The sequence below is a fragment of the Rhinatrema bivittatum genome, chromosome 10 (genome assembly GCF_901001135.1).
Source record: "Rhinatrema bivittatum chromosome 10, aRhiBiv1.1, whole genome shotgun sequence".
Lineage (NCBI taxonomy): Eukaryota > Metazoa > Chordata > Amphibia > Gymnophiona > Rhinatrematidae > Rhinatrema > Rhinatrema bivittatum.
In genome coordinates, this window is record NC_042624.1 from 42,614,866 (window position 1) to 42,631,890 (window position 17,025).

Here is a 17,025-nt window from a genome sequence, read left to right on the forward strand (position 1 = left end):
GAGGGAGCCCAGGGCGGGCAAAACAAAACCCAGCAGCACCAGAAGGGGAGCAGGCGCCTCCTGCAGGTCGTGTATAAAAAGAAATCCAGACAGCTGGCACCTCCAGCAGGTCATAACATTGGCAAAAAACTGACACCTCAGCGGGTCAAGAACACAAAGTCCTGAAAAAATGTTTCTGGTCCCAAAACAGTCCAGGAACATAGACAAGACTTGAACAAGGCGATCCATCGCAGAGGAGCACCGTCGGGCACATGGCCTTGCATTCTGTTACACTCTGGTAGTTTAGTACGCCCTTGGGCCTCGGACCGAGCCCAGACCTTCAAGGCCGGGCCGAGGGTTGACGGTGTGTCCCACAATGGCCTCCATCTGCCCTCAACCTCAGGCCGGCCTGCTGCTCCTTGACAATTCAAGCGGCAGGTCCGAAAGGGCTCGGAACAGTCGGAGGACCGTTCCCCTACCAACATCATCTGTTGTTGGCTCTGGGAGCTTGCAGGCCCAGCAGAGGGTAAGCCATGCTGGGACATGCCGTCACCCCTCAGTTCGGCCCTGGATTTGTCTGGGGTCGGGCTGAGGCCCAAGGGCACACTAAACACCCCGTTCACAACAGTTTCTATGGGCCACATACGATATAATGTCCCCTCTCAACACCGCCTTTGCAGTTTCCCAAAATAAAATAGGTGAATCCACAGGTACGAAATTGAAGGAAACGTATGCCTGCCACCTCTCCTTGATAAGCATGAAATTGCTTATCCTTATACAGAAATTTGGGGAATCACCAGGAACAATGAGAAGGATCTAATTGAGAACCCTCCACATCAAGCCAAACCAGTGCATGGTCTGAAATAATTAAGGGTCCAATATGGGAGTCCCGTACTTTAGCAAAAGTCCCCTTATCAATCAATAGATAATCAAGGTAGGATTGTGTGTCATGCACGCGGGAAATGTCAGTGAATTCCCGATGAAGAAGGTGGAGCATTCGCCAGCCATCCACAAGGTCCAAAGTGGACATAACTATGGTGAACCCTTGTGGGGGGGAGCTGTCAAGAGCGCTCGCGAGTGCTGTGATCTCTCCAGGCTGGCATCTAAAAGAGAATTAAAATCTCTTCCCCCAGTCATGGGAATGTACAAAAACATGCCAGGAGCTGTACTAGCTTCTGAACAAATAAAGGGGAATAGATATTCGGAGCCTAAATGTTGTAAAGGACTACGGGTTTCCTCTGAGAGTGCCCTGCACTAGTACATAGCATCCCTCAGGGTCAGCAATAACACGTGTATCTTGAAAAGACAGATTTCCCCACTAAAATTGCCACCCCTGCCTTCCCCGTCATCGTGTGAGCAGCATAAACCTTCCCCACCCACTGGCGACAGAGCTTCTGGTGTTCTAGTTGGGACAGCTGAGTTTCCTGTAGCATTACAATATTGGCCTTCCAACACTACAAAGATTGTAAGACCTTGAAACGTTTAGTTACACAGCCCAAACCGCAGATGTTCTGCGTAACAACGCGTGGTCTGAGTCATAGTGACATGGTATTAGAAAAGAAAAGCTTAGAGAAGAGAATTCTTCACAAATTTAGGAACTGGGCTCCCAGCAGAGCTTAAAAAGCCCCTCCGCCCTGAGGAGAATTAGAACCACATACCTTCAACAATAATAAAGGTTCTGCATAAGGCCTGATACCCCTATATCCTATTCCCCCATCCATTCCCCGCCCCCTCAAACCCAAAAACCATAATAACAGACAAGGAGAGCACATCTAGGAGGTCACTGACAGGATGCAATAGGGCCCCACTCCCACAAACAGAAACCACTATTAAGCAACTTAGCAATAAAGTCAAGTTATAGCAGATATCACAGATCTGGAACAACTGGGGCCTCTGTTTCTTTCAGCCTGGCATGAAAGAAAACTTGGGCTTCCGACACAGAATCAAAAAAATGAGTTTGGTTGCCATGAAAAATCTTGAGTTGTACCGGGTATTGCAGAGTAAAGAGCACCTGATGCCTGGTTAGTTGAGAGCCCAATAGTGCGAACAGTCGGTGGCAAGCCGAAACCACCAGAGAATAGTCTGGAAAGAATAAGATGTTACCCTTGTATATTGTGGTCTGGCTCTGTTTAAAGAGCCGCAGGAGTTCTTCCTTATGATGGTAGTCTAGGATCTTCAGCAAGATCGGGCGAGGCTTTTTCGGTCTGCAGGGCAACTGCCCACCCAGTGGGCTCGTTCGATCCAGAGACATGCCAGCAGATCGGGGGAATTAAAGGTCTGTTTTAGCCAGCCTTCTAAGAAAGAGCGCAGATCTCATTCTGGGAGCGAATCAGGAAAGCCAATAAGCCGGAGGTTGCTCCAGTGGGAGTGATTCTCCAGATCCTCCAACTTGGCTGCATGCTTTGCGAAGTCCGACTGAGCGGCGCGCACCTCGCATGCTTAGGGCTGAAGCTGATCTTCGGCCAACCTGATTCATGTTTCTGTGTTGGTCAGCCATCTGGCCTGGTCAGACAGGAGCGACTGACGCTTGTCGAAGAGCACATGTAGTTTACCCAATTTTTCATCTATGGCAGTGAGAATCGTGGCCACAATTCTCATTGCATCAACTGGGACTTCCGCCAACGTGGTCGGTTGGGGAGGGGGGCGGCCAGGAGGAGTGGCCATATTAGTGCTCGTGGTAGCTTTTGGCCTGTCCTTCCGAACAGTTTTCGCTGCCATAAGTGCACGGTTTGACGATGCATCTGGCTCAGCGAGGACTGTGAGAGAAACTGAGCACTAAATAAAAGAAAAAGAAGCAAGCTGGTGCTGGATGAAGAGCGATGATCTATGATTTGGGGACTGGGGCCTCTGAGCAAGTCAGGATTCACCTACCTGATATCACTGCATCATGTGACCTCAAACCTTTTTTAAATGCAGCTACACTAATAGCTTTCACCACATCCTCTGGCAACAAATTCCAGAACTTAATATTTTTTACTCTATGTATAATTTCCTCATTAATTTTAAATGTATTACCTAGTAACTTCATTGTGTGTCCCCTGGTCCTTGTACTTTTCGAAAGAGTAAACAACTGATTAACGTTTACTCTTTCAAGTCCTCATTTTAGAGACCTCAATCATATCTCCCGTCAGCCATCTCTTCTCCATGCTGAAGAGCCCTAGTCTCTTCAGCCTTTCCTCATAGGGGAATCGTTTCATCCCCTTTATCATCTTGGGGCAATGCAATAAAGGCGCGAAGAAAGGGGGCGCTGAACAGTCAGCGCCTGCTCTCTTAATGTGCGCATGGTGCCCAAAGGGGGGGGGGGCGCCATGCAATATTTAAATTGGGGGGGTCATGCTGCCTGTCTGCAGTAATGAAAACTGCCCCTGAGTTATCGGCAGCCATTTTCATTACTGGCAGATGGCCGGTTATGAAAACCGATGCCGAGTTTACCGGTGTCATTCTTCATAACTCTGCGGCCTGCCGAGTTATTTATTTTATTTATTTTAAAAAAAGTACAGAAAAGCAGTTTTTTCTGCTTTCTGTACTTCTTTTCAATGTGCTCAGCTATTAATGCCTGCTCCAGGCAGGCGTTAATATCTGAGTGATAAATGTGAGGTAGATTTTAAAAACATACGCGCACGCGTACTTTTGTTCGTGCACCAGGCGCAAACAAAAGTACGCTGGATTTTATAAGATACGCGCGTAGCCGCGCGTATCTATAAAATTGGGGGTCGGCGCACGCAAGGGGTGCACATTTGTGCAACTTGCGCGCGCCGAGCCCTGCGCGAGCTGCCCGTTCCCTCCGAGGCCGCTCCAAAATCGGAGCGGCCTTGGAGGGAACTTTCTTTCTAACCCCACCCCCCCCTACCTTTATCGGAGAAGTTACTACTGTCTCTGGGCAGTAGTAACATACGCGCGCCGGCGCAGCAGGCCCCAACACAGGCCGCTGTGTCGGGGCACTCGGCCGCGCCCCTGACCACGCCCCCGACCGCCCCTTTTTGCAAGCCCCGGGACTTGCGTGCGCCGCCAAGCCTATGCAAAATAGGCTCGGCACGCGCAGGGGGGTTTGGGTAGGTTTTCAGGGGGTACGCGCGTATCCCTTTGAAAATCTACCCCTGTGTGTCTAAGACGCACATTTATCTTTTTGCATTGGGAGTGAATGAGTAATAGTGCTCATCACATGCAAATGCATGTGAATGAACCTCTCATTCATTCCGCGTTAAACACGGGTTAAATAGGCATTAATCCCTCTATTGCATTAGGGGGTGGACTAGCGTCTACTTATCCCGTGTCCAACTGCAGGTTAACTGCGCTCAGCTGAGTTTTACATCGGCCCCTTTGGTTGCCCTTCTGTGTACCTTTTCTAGCTCTGCTTTTTTTTTTTTTTTTTTTTTTTGCCATATATCTTTTTTTTTTACTTTGGAAATTTTGGCAAAGGTATTTTTGAAACATGTTGTCATGTGTCTGAAACAATTTGTCACATGCAAGTTTCCCACAAGTGTGTCAATGAGGGATGCAGTAAGCTAATGGTACTCACATGGACCGTGAGTAAAAAAAAAAAAAAAAAAAAGTGTGCTGAAAATGAGAGTAAAGATGAAAATCTGCACTAAAACATGAGTAATGCAGAAAAGTTTGGTAAAAGTAGGTGTAAGTGAGGCAGGTGCTGGAAACTACTACATCATCCCTTATTGGTGGTAAAGTGTAGCCAAAATGGCGTTGCATGCAAGACTGCCCAAGTTGAGATGCATCATGCCAAATGTGTATCGTTCAGTAGGGATGTGCATGCTAATTTTTTTAGACTTTTGTGGGGGGTTTTTTCTTTTTTCAGAGAATGTTTGATCATGTTTCACTTTTGGAGGGGTTCATTTTTTTTGGTTGTTTTTGGGAAATAGTGCACACTATTTGCAAATAAAAATAGTGCATTCATTTAAAAGGAAAATGGAAAATTTGAATGAGCCTGTTTTTTATTTGTTTCAAATAAACCAAAGAACTTTGACAAAAAATTTTTTTTTTTTTTAATTTTTTCATTTTTTGCAAATGTGCACTATTAGCAAATAGCACGCACAATTTGCTTATAGATGATTCTTCCCCTCCTTTTATGTGCAGGGAAGCGGTGGGTTGGGGGACAGCACTAACAGTGCCTAGGGGTAGTTAAAATCTAAATCTATCATTGCTTGAGGGCAGGCTATCAGAATCATCTCCAGATTTGGTCATGTTCCTTCTTGATCATTGATCTGAAGAGAGCCTTGCTAAGAACCGTTTGAATCCTTTTAATTTATTTTTTTTATCATTAGTGTTTGTGTCTATGGGATTATGTGTGATCTGTGCCCTACCTGCCTTTTTTAGTTTTATAGTTTTGTTGAGCTTCCATAGTAATGGTTCCTGTACCCCCTGAGCTCTCATTTATATCTTTAGTTCTTCATAGCTCCCTAAGCTCTCTGTGCTGTCCAGTATTTTGCTCTGTCTTGTCTGTATTGCCTGGATCTAGTAATGTGACTGTCCTGCTTGCTAGTATTCTGTGGTGCTTATGTTTCCAGCCTGTGTATTTGAATATATTGTAGGCTTGCCCTTCTCCTGGTGTAGCTGCTATATGGGTCTGTGCCCTATGTTCATGTCTGGATATTACTATGATGAGGTTAAGGTCTGCATTCATCAGCTTAGACCATCATAACGCCCTGAGGAATCTCAAGGGAACTCTGTCTGTACCTTATATAACCCCAACTCATGTGAATTTCAAGGAGTCACAGGGGTCATACTCATGCAGGGGCTAAATAATCCATACTGTTCAATCTTTTTGCCCGGAATAGTGGATTCTCTGTAGGGAGAAAGGATAAAGGTCCTGGGTGTCAAGTGTACTGTCTTCTTAGAAGTGCCAATAAAATGTTTGGGCACTAGTAATATTCCGACATGAAACTTTACTGAAGGATTGATTGGTACAAGTCTCTCAGATGATATCCATAATGCAATTTAAAAAGCAGTGAATCTGTCCCTCAGGGTCCTTCCCTTCTCCTTTGATGGATTGGTGAAGCTGTCCTGGGCAAAGTGTAAAAGGTCCTCCTATCCCAGTTTGGATTCCCTTCCAAATTACTTGGGATCCACTGCTTGATCTTGCATTCTCCATTGTTCTCCTCGCCTTTTTTCATTTACTTTTGGGCACCTCCTCAGCAATTTGCTGTTTGAGCACCAGCGTGGTGGCTCAGTTCATTCATTTTTTTTCTTGGGTGTGCTACCAGCTGAGTATCCACTTCTCCTTCCACTAATTGCCAGATTAACAGAATCTGTTGGACCAAGGGACCCAGAGTGATTAATGAAAAAATCTTCACTCCTCTTTCTCTAGGGTAGGAAGGGTAGAGAAAAACTTCCTTCCAACAAAACTTATACAATAAATAGATGACTCCGAAAGAGAGAAAGTATCAACCACAGAATGTGAACTGAAATAAATCTCTTGCACTCTTCACCCAAGACTTTGGGTCTGTACTACACAAACTTAGGTAACGGAAAAAGCACCTATTCTCCTGCAGATGTCCTATCTTTTTTTTTTTCTTTGCTTCATTCGATGATTAAAAACCTTTTTTAAAATCTAAATGATTTGCAGACACTCACTCATACTTAGTAGATTAGATTATTGTAATGCTGTGTTCATGGACTGTCTGCTATGTAAGTCAGAAGATTACAAGTTCAAATCGCAGCAGCCAAATTTAATTCTTCAAGAGATTCACTGGTTTCCAGTGTCAGAAACACATTCTTTTCTGAGTTGGCTGTTTAACATTCAAAGCCTTTAGATGGGGCACACCACTTTATCTGGCTAATCTTATCAAACCATCCAGCCTAATGATATGCTTCCTCACAACATAGATCATTGATTGTGCCATCACCCAGAGAAACCATAAGAAAAATCGGTTTCTCTTATCTTATTGCAAGAGAGATGAGGAACTCTCTGCCTTTAGTCTTGCAACTTGAAAAAGAATTTTAAAAAATTCAGGAAAATAAGGTTTTCTTTTCTCTGATTTACCCTACTATCTGATACAGTTGTGTATAATTTTTGTATTACGTCTGGATACATCCTCATATCCATATTTCCTGTGGTTTGAGCTATTTGTGCTTCAGCATTCCTTAATCATTTTATTACTTTTGAAGCTTATTTTCTTTGATTTTTTTTGTTATATGTTCCCCTACTTACTATTTATTTTACTTTGTGTATTTTCTGCTAATTATGTTTTATTTTACTTTAATACCTTACAATTGTTTGTTTTTTTTGTTTCATGTTTTTATTTTAATTCCTATTTCAAATTTGTACATTGCTTAGTTTTACTGATGTAAGAAATAGCAATTAATCAAGTAAACTAAACTAAATCCAAACTTTAAAAAAATTTACACAAGACATTAGGGGTCACTTGCTAATATACAAGCAGTAATAAACCACTGTAGCAGCCTTCAGTGGGGGGGGGGGGGTGCCGTGGCAGGGATCACACATTCCTCTGCTGTGCCCTGCATGGCCTAGCTTCTAAGCCACACTCCTTTAGAAGGGATCTCACTGGGGTGCTACCCTTATCTGTGCACGTTCTTTCCCCATACCTGACCTATCTCAGTGTGGTCATGAGCCAGCTCAGAAATCACAAACAGGCTTGCCACCTCAAGTCTCTCTCAGATCTGGATTCAGTGTGAAGGACTTGACAACGCTAGACAAGGGAAGAGTGCTATGCTTTGACAGAAGTGCTACAATATGTACTTATTTGTATTTTGATATTGTTTTTATGTAATTTGATTATAAGATTGTAAACGTGTGAAGGTTTGGTCCATACACCGGTATAGAAAAACATGATTAGATAAATAAATGATATGTAATGCATTTATTTCTAACAGATGGAAATGTTTGTCTGCTGTATATTGCTCTTGAGTGGAGCCCTTTTTGAGAACAGTTTGGGATATCCAAATGGAAAAATCATGGATGCCTGTGATTCTATGCTACCCAAGCATGGCAATTCTGCACCACAACCAACCCAGGCTCCCTACAGTATCGCTCTGTCTGTCAGCTCGTATAATGCAGGAGATAATGTCAAAGGTGAGCCATTTGCCAGCAAATTATGCTACAGCTTTCTCCATGCTACCTTTACTTTCATAGGCTTGTGCCTATGGTGCCACGTACTCAGAGTAAATATCAGCAGTTTACACAACACATCAGGTACTACATTTCCACACGAGGAAGTGCTGCTCCTGATGACAGCATTTATTCGTATCTCTGCACGCACCAGTGTTTAACTAGGAAAAATCTCTCTCTTTTTTAAAATGTAACTTGAGGTAATCCTGCATGCTGATTTTGACTTCTGGCTCGATCTGATCCAGGACTGAGATGTGGTGCCGTTAACCTTCATTGAAAACTCCCCAGGGCTTTTTCCCCTATTTTGTAGCCTGGTCACTGCAGCAACAGTCCTGCGACAAGGGCCATCCACCAGGGCTCCTACCAGAACCCTGCAGTCATGGTCATTAAATCCAGCCTCTTGCATAACAACCATCCGATCCAATTCATTTATCATCACCCACCTTCCCAATGTAAAAAAAAAATGCTCAATGAGAGCTCCAATCATAATAATCACATTAAAAACAAGACTAGAATCAAAATGTAATACAAGCATGATAAATTATTCCACCCAGGGCTGTGAGCAGTGCCTCTACAGCCATCCCCAGTCTTGGCTGACCTGGGGAGCAGAAGAGCTGAGATGGGATTTGAAACCAGCAACATCTGCAGAGCACTGCCACAGAGCCACCAAGCTGCCAGGCATGGAAAACTCATAATGAAGATTCAGTCTCTGAAAAGAACATCAAATCTGCTTTGGTCCCTATCCCTAAATTTCTTAATTTTGATTTCTAAGAGTTCTTGTTTAGGCATTATCTTGTCAAGTAACATACCTCCTCCTTAAAGCTGTAGTGGATTTTCTACATATATTGCAAAATTCTATGTCCATCTTATGAATGTGTATATAGAGGGAAAGGCAGAGAGCGAGATTTATATATATATGTAGCTCCCATTCTGGTCAGCTCTTGGACCCAGGAGCAAACGGGGCAGGTCACAGACTACATAAGTCAGATGAACTCCTGGTGTTTCTGCATATAAGGGAAAAGATATGCTTTCCAAAGTCTCTAGGGCTTTTCTTCACTTTGGAAATTCTTCTTTTACAGCCCAGCCTCGCCACAAATCACTATATTGATTCTCAGGTTGTTGTTCAAAAACAAAGTCTCTAATGAATGATGTTGAGCAGGCTAACAGAAAGGCCACTCAGCACAAAACCAATAGTCTCATTCTCTTATCCTCAAAATATACTCAACTTTAAAATTGGTCAGCTCACAGGAGTAGATATCCTCCTTTCCTGGGAACCCTCCAGCATGGTTAAGAATGCAGAGATCTATTCTTCATTCAACTCTGTCCTCTTAAGATGAGCTTTTACTATAGAACTCCCACAAGTTTCTTTCTTTCCCTCCAAGAATTCTGCACTGCAAACTACACTTCTCAGGTTAATTTTCTCACTTCTCTTCTGAGATATTCTGCGTAACTTCTAATCCCACCTTTCTCCATCCAATAAGGTCTCTCTGTGGTCCCAGTACCTTCCCTGATCCAGACTGTCATTTGTAAGCGGTGGCCTGAATGGTGGTATATTACGCCATAGAACATACAATCTTATAAAAGCAAATCTCTGTTTACTAAATATGGTACAATATGTTAGAAAATTGTATAATTAGCAAAAACAAATATCACACAGCATCACAGCAAGCATTACAGAGATTAATGAACGTAAATAGCATTGTAATAACAAAAATAGAAATAAGGAAAGCTTTTATGCAGAAATACTTCCCTCAAAGTTCTTCCTTTCTATGAGAGAGTTTACCTTGGGAAACTAAAGACAATTACAGGTCCGGGGACCCCATGCAATAACCATTCGGTTTTGTCTATGGATCATCAAAAGAACACTGTTAATTGCAGCTTCTCATTTTCTGGTTCTAATCCAGAGTCTGCCAGTTCTAGGTGTTCTGACTTGCACGCACAACTGCTATGGCTTATTTCAGATCCTGGTACTGTCTGACTCTAAGCCCTGGCCTTCACTTTACCTGACAGAAAACAGATGTGTTCCTTTCTCTTATCTCAGTGCCTGTTACTAAGCAAGAGAAGGGGAAAAAAAGTGTGCTACATTTTCATGCTTTAACCATCCTTATAAATCTATGTGCAAAATATATATTATGTATATATGTACACACACAAAAGACCAAGTAATATGTAATCATATAAGGTGCTGAATGGACAAAAGAGCATTAATATTGTTAAATGTGGTATTAATTAAAACACAAATCTTTATTGATCATTCACAAAAATTTAAAATGAACACCTTAATGTTAACAAATTTTGCACAAACAATCATGTGACCCTATATCAATAGATCAATTGCAGACCGTGCACTCCTATGGCGTGAATTCTAATACAATTGTTGTCCATGCTTAGCCATCATGGCATAATTGCTTTCAAGCAGACCTAACTTTGTTACAACAATAATAAACACAAAATCCATTTAAACAAGAAATATGTTTTGCCTTAGCAATTCCAATGATAATTCTGGAAAGTAGCCAGTGAATTATCCAGAAAGTGCTTGCAATAGATCAGAGAACAAATTGCAAAAGCAAAACAAGGGGGTATAGTGTTCCTCCTGGGTAGGTTGTCAGTTGCCCCGTCAAGGCCCTTGTTTCACTGAAAGCGGCTTCCGCAGGGGGGAACACTTGGTATAAAGAACACCTGATGATCTTTGGTAGGCTTCTCGTCTAACAGGGAGAGAAACCAAGAGTTTTATATGGGCTAAAATACCACTTAAGTTATTTAAATATAGATGAATAGGCTCAGATACTAAACTGTAGAAGTTTAGAAAATGTCAGTAAAAAGGTCACTCTCCGTCAGGTGGCCAATTCGTGTGCAGAAGGAACAGGAGCAGATTTAACTCAGCTGCCGGTGAGAATGCACAGCAGGAGGAAGGCTTAGCCACGTTAAATACATTTTCACTCGTGTTCCTTACTGCGAGGCAGTCTGAAGAGTGGGTCTGCCCGCATTTTCAGATACAGTGCATTTTCATTGAGAGCGTGTTTCTCCTTGTCTGACTTGCACAAACAATTAGTCATGTGACCCTGTATACAAATAAGTCTTGATTGTGGAGATTATCTCTCTCTCAATGATACCACTCTGAAGAGATGGCTACTCCTGTCTGACCTTACATCACTCCCCCTTTGATTCTCATGACCCCTCCTAATAGGGCGTGTCACTTCTCCCTAAATATTCCTACCACTCTAACATCATATTAGGGGCAACAAATTATGGAAGAGGCAAAAGGATTGACTGAGAGAGATAAAGCATGAGAAGCTAACACAGAGGTAGGTTGGCAATTCCGAAGATTAGTAAAATAAAGAGAGATGTGGTTTTTTTCTTTTAGATTTCATACATTTTTTAATTTTCCCTTCCCTGCCTCTAGTGACACTACAAGCAAATTCTGGATACACTTTTAAAGGCTTCTTGCTTCAGACTCGGACTCTACGAGATGACAAAGTTGCTGGTACTTTTAAAATCATAGATGCAAACTCTCAAGGCCTTCCCTGCAGTGGTACAAAGGTAGGTGTATTTTGCTTGTATGTTACTTGCAGTATTTTAGCAGCTTCTATGATCGTTAGGGGACAGGAATGCATTCTGTAGTGTACAGTAGAAACAGCAGTGCTGCAATGAGAAGAACCTCAAGCCTGGAGAATAAAGTTGAGAATTTTTCTTGTCATTACCAACTAGAGCCTGCTTCATTGTAGCCATGGACACAGAATGGGGACAAAGCTTCAATTAATTCAGGCTCTAAGTTTTGGGTACATTCTCCTTTGGGTGCCCAAGATAAGTCATAATGTGTACAACAATTCCCTTAATGCAATGTTTAACATTTGTACCTACCTTTTTACATGCAGTCTTCACCCTGAATTTTCAGAGCAAACTTATGCACAGCAAGTTCGCTTAGAAAATTCACGGGTAATTGGCCTGATACATGCATAGAGTAACTCACACAAGGTTAGGTCCCCTCTTCAGAGGGTGAAACTTGTGTGGGTTAAATTACATGTAGGCTTTTTTTCCCATAAGATAACAGGCTTTTTAAAATCAGGTTCCTGTAGCGACGCAGGGAAAGAGGCACGTCAGACAGGATTTTTATGGGGCCATCATCCTCTGATCATCATCTGATGATGTTGTTTTTATTTTATCGAGTTACAGAATTCCACAGCATCTACTATACAGTATATGATTGGTTAATACGTCCTACGTGCTGGTACATGTTGTCTGCGTGCATGCCTACGTTGCTATGGCTACAATCTCTCATGCTGTGCCGGTTTCTATGTCGTGTATCTAGGGCAGAAGGTTATTTGTACTAAGAGTAAGTCTGTAAAAACAAGAGCTTAAGGAAATGCATACTGTGTCTGTTCAGAACGAGATAAGCAAAATGCTGAGAATGTTTATGCAAACTCAGCGAAAAGTGTTAATGTAGGCCTTTCAGTGAGGAGTGCTAATGCAGGCCCTTCAGCCTCCGTGGTTTGCCAACAGAAAAGGCTTGCATACCAACATCTCACCTTTTTCTTTTTAAATTTAAAGGAAATCCTTACGTAGTGAATTAGGTAAAAGTATGTTAGCAAAATTGGGTAAGCAATGAATACAGCAACAGCAACATATTAAAATAACAATACAAAGTAATACAATGAGAATTGTCTTTCTGAGACCTGCCGAGTCAGATGTTATGAAATTGTGCATGTGTTCAGTAATGGTTACATTAAGGAAGGAGTGTATTCTGGACATGTTGTGGTGCAGGATGAATGTGTGAATGCAATATGGGTATTTCCCTATCCTGAGCCCTGTGATACTGTCAATAGTATAATCCCAACAAAAAGCAGCGTTCTCTTGTACCCTACTATCCAAATGCATTACTGTGTAATTGACTGGTGAATTTATAAAGACCGTTCTGTAAGTCCACGGGTAAGTAGTTCATCCTGATAGGTTAAATGGAACTGCATGCATCAATAGTCCTTCTCTGGAATGGGTTGGCATATGCATGCAAACCCAGCAATCTGTTTGATTCAATAGTTGTGATAAAGTCTGTGCATCGGTAATGTACATATTGGATTGCCAATAGTTCTTGTTCAGATATTGCCATGGCAGAAGGGAGAATGCAGAATAAGAAGATGCACATCACAATTGTCAATGAATTGGTGTTCAAGCAAGTAAATGTAGCAAGCAAAAAGTTCTCTGGAGTTTTCTCAAGTCCCTGCCGCTCCAGGAGCTGCGCGGATCGGGGGTTGTGAAGACTCATGGAGAATTTTGAAATTGGATTCTGCAGTTCTTGGTGCTACGCCATCTCTCCACGGCTTAAGGAACCCAGACTGGACCTGAGGGAGAAAGCACAGTAGCATATCCTCTTCCCCATGATAACAAGGGGACAGGATCATGCTAAACAGAGTTAGATAACATTCTATACAAAACTGATGGTTATGGATTGCTAATCCTGTTCCCAAAATGATTGTCCACAGCTGTGGCCTGATTGGAATATGATATGTTTAAATGATTTAAGGTAAACAGTACTAGGGGCAATTCCTGCTTTTAGTTTGTGTTTGTCAAAGGCTGTCTTACTCCACGACAGCCTGTCAGTGAGTGGAGTGGTAAGGGATGCCAAATATGTGTTTGATGTTCCAATGTTGACAAAAATCAGTGAAGGAATGGCTGCTATAAGCAGGGCCATTATCAGTTTTTAAAACAGAAGGCAATCCCATGACCAAAAAGGTTCTTATACAGTGATTAATAACATGCTTGGTGGCCTCCCCTTTTTTTGGGGGGTGGCCCATAGAAAATGCGAAAAAGTGTCAATGGTTACATGTAAAAATTTCCAAGGGGCAAAAGGAGAATAGTGAGTAACATCCATTTGCCAGATTTCATTAGCATGTAAGTGGCTCCTAATGTGAGCAATGTAAAGTTGGTGTGTGCAACCTTTGGAGGGCTGATTGTAGTGTCAGAAGGGATAACAGGTTCTCATCTAAGCAAGGGAAATGCATCTAGAGCAAAACAAATGCAAAGAGAAAATTAGGAAAAAAGTATCAACAGTGCAGTTCCTAATGATGGCTGCAGGATGTCCTCTGTGGCAAAGGCATGGAAAAGGCTTGAAGGGATGATTTCTGAAAATCAATGGTGTATTCAGTCAAATTCAAATTAATTAATGAGAAGATTTCATCATGACTATAACTCTACTATACTAATCTTATGTTTTCCCACTTTATTATTATTTACAATGAAGAAACAACTTAAGTGTATAGACAATTACATAAAAAACATATATTTCACTCACAGCATGTTCAGGTGTCAGGACATACACATAGCACAAAAGACAGAAGGCAAACAATGAACAAATATTCATCTTCTTAACATCAAACAGACAACAGATAACACATAATTGGAGCTCAGAATTCATATCAAGATGTATCAGAAATAAAATTAGATCAAAAATCAAAAGATGTGTGAAAAAAATATTTGAAAAATGTTAAAAAAAATTTTTGAATGTGTTAAAAAATTTTGGATAGATCCAGTAGAAAACAAAAATCAGAATTCTGTTTAAAATGAAAAAGAAAAGCTGCAAAGTGTTCATCTTCACATCTCTCATGGCAGGAAGGCTGTCAATCTGGAAAATATTAAAATCTGGCACACAGGAAAAAATTAGAATTAATTCTACTATACAATTTAATAAAATCAATTTGGATTTGCAGGGAAAAAAAAGCTTGGGGGAGGGGTTGCATTAAATGTAGCAACCCCTAACAGTGATTGCTTGTCAAAGAATAGGAATCATAACTTTTTTCAATGTCTCTCTGTACTATCAAAACAATCTCAATTCTCTGTCTTTTCTCCCATAATTACCATTCACAACTCTCTTATTCACATACATACACCTTTTAAACAATTTCCAATAACAACGCTCTATTTAAACAAAACTTCTTTAAAAAAAAAACCTTTTCAACTCCGCACTTCCTATACTGGCAAGACACAGATTTTTTATTCACTGTAAACAAAATTAAACTTTCTTGCTAAATCATGGCTATATTATTCTCAATATCTTTAACTGCTTCAGGAATCTGTTTCTAAATTTAAAGGATTAATTCATTGAATCAAGTTTTCTCCTCAGTTTAAACCAAACGAAACCTAATTTTTTGCTTGAGAAACGCTGTTCTGCCCACACTAGCCCCCCCCCCCCCCCCCCCCCGCTCTCACTCTTTCTTTCTTGTTAACTCTTAATTGCCTCCTGTAAGATGAAGGGAGAACCTTTGAAAAGAAAAAAAAAACCTAATACTTAATACTGCTTGTAACTTTCAGTAACCTCAGTTCAGTATTAAAGAAGTTTGGAAGTAGCATTGAAGGTTGAGGGCAAAAGAGGTTTGGAGCAGGAGATAATTCAGGAAGAAAAGGTATTAAGTATGTGTTATGAGAAAAAAATATCGCATGCGCTTGCTGATCAGATAACAGATACAGAAATTAGGGAGAGAAACTTAAAAATTGGTACCGTGTAACATTAATTTACTTAAACTACAAATCCTTATACAAAAAAAATGTACCAGCAAATGATAACATAACTAGATGACGTCAACCAGAAACTAGCAAGGATTTGCTGGTCTCTTGGAAACAGATTCTATCTTAACCTACTCTGTCCAGTTACGGAGGGCTGGAGGAGGAATATAAATTGGTAGAGAGGAAAATAGATATAAAAATGTTGGCAACCCAGTCATTTTGGCAATCCTACCTAGCCAGGAAAAGGTGCCCCGATTCCACCTACTCATATCTAGGGCGATTCTATCAACCAATGGTGTGTAGAGAGGATGTAGGTCTGATAGTCTAGTGGACAAGAAAACACCCAGATACTTGATGTGCGATTTAGCCCATTTGAATGGGAATCTTCCGCTAATGGCCTGTACTTCAACCGGACTCAGGGTAATATTACAAAATTCAGATTTTGTAAAATTCACCTTTAAGACTCGCCACTGCACCAAATCTGCGCAATTCGCATGTAACACCCTCTAGGGAATGGACTGAGTCCATTATGGTGAGCAATATATCGTCCGCAAATAGCGAGGTTTTGAACTCCAAGCGATATCCCCTGTATATCGGCTGCCAAGCGAATATTGGTTACAAAAGGCTTAAGATACAGGGCAAATAACAGGGGGGACAAGGGGCACCCCTGCCTAGTGCCCCTCCCTATGGGAAAAACCAGACCGTAACCATTATTTACTTTAACCTGTGCTGAAGGGTTATCATATAATTGTTGTACCCATTGAAGGAAATAAGGTCCAAATGCCATTTTCCACAGTGTGGAGAAAAGAAAAGGCCAATGAACAAGGTCAAACGCCTTTTCAGCGTCAATAGTACCGCAGGAATCCTTTCCTTGCGCACCCACCAGATAAGGTCAATGACTTTTCGGATGTTATCCACAGCCATACACTGCGGTATAAACCCGACCTGGTCAGAATGTACAAGCTGTGGGAGAAAATTGAGGCGCTGGGCTAATACTCTAGCTAAAATTTTTAGAGCCACGTTAATAAGCAAAATGGGCCTATAAGAGCCGCATTGCGCAGGATCTCGCCCTGGTTTAGCTAAAACAGTTAGCTAAAACAGTTATTCCTGCAACATTGTTTTGAGATCCAATACCCCCACCCTCTCTAAGGCTGTTAAAGAATTGGGCCAGGGGTTCTGCAATTGATGATACACACTTCTTATAGCATTCCCCAGAAAGGCCATCAGGGCCGGGAGACTTGCCCGGTTTAAGAGTTTTGATCACCATCTCTATCTCTCCAATCGTGATGGGAAATCCAAGCTTTGTTGCTGTTCAGGAGTCAGGCCAGGTAATCCTATATCCTGTAAGTACTCATCTATATCTGGTTGCTGAATGGACTTCTCCGGTGCATACAACTCTTCATAGAAATGCGAAAAAACTGCCCGTATCCCTGAGGAAGCCGTTAAAATGCAAGCCCTTCGGGTCCTTAATT

At 41.7% G+C, this 17,025-nt stretch overlaps 1 protein-coding gene across 4 annotated transcripts in view; it reads left to right on the forward strand.

Moving 5' to 3' along the window:
- Positions 1-17,025, forward strand: part of LOC115100071 (putative ferric-chelate reductase 1) — a 114,362-nt gene that overhangs the window by 25,758 nt on the left and 71,579 nt on the right. For 3 of the 4 annotated variants that reach the window (XM_029618245.1, XM_029618247.1, XM_029618246.1), the window contains exons 2-3: positions 7,825-8,023; positions 11,463-11,599. In XM_029618245.1, coding sequence (XP_029474105.1) covers positions 7,825-8,023; positions 11,463-11,599 — 336 coding nt within the window. Of the gene's footprint in view, positions 1-6,298; positions 6,453-7,824; positions 8,024-11,462; positions 11,600-17,025 lie in introns of all 4 variants that reach the window. The other variant, XM_029618244.1, reaches the window with a different exon arrangement.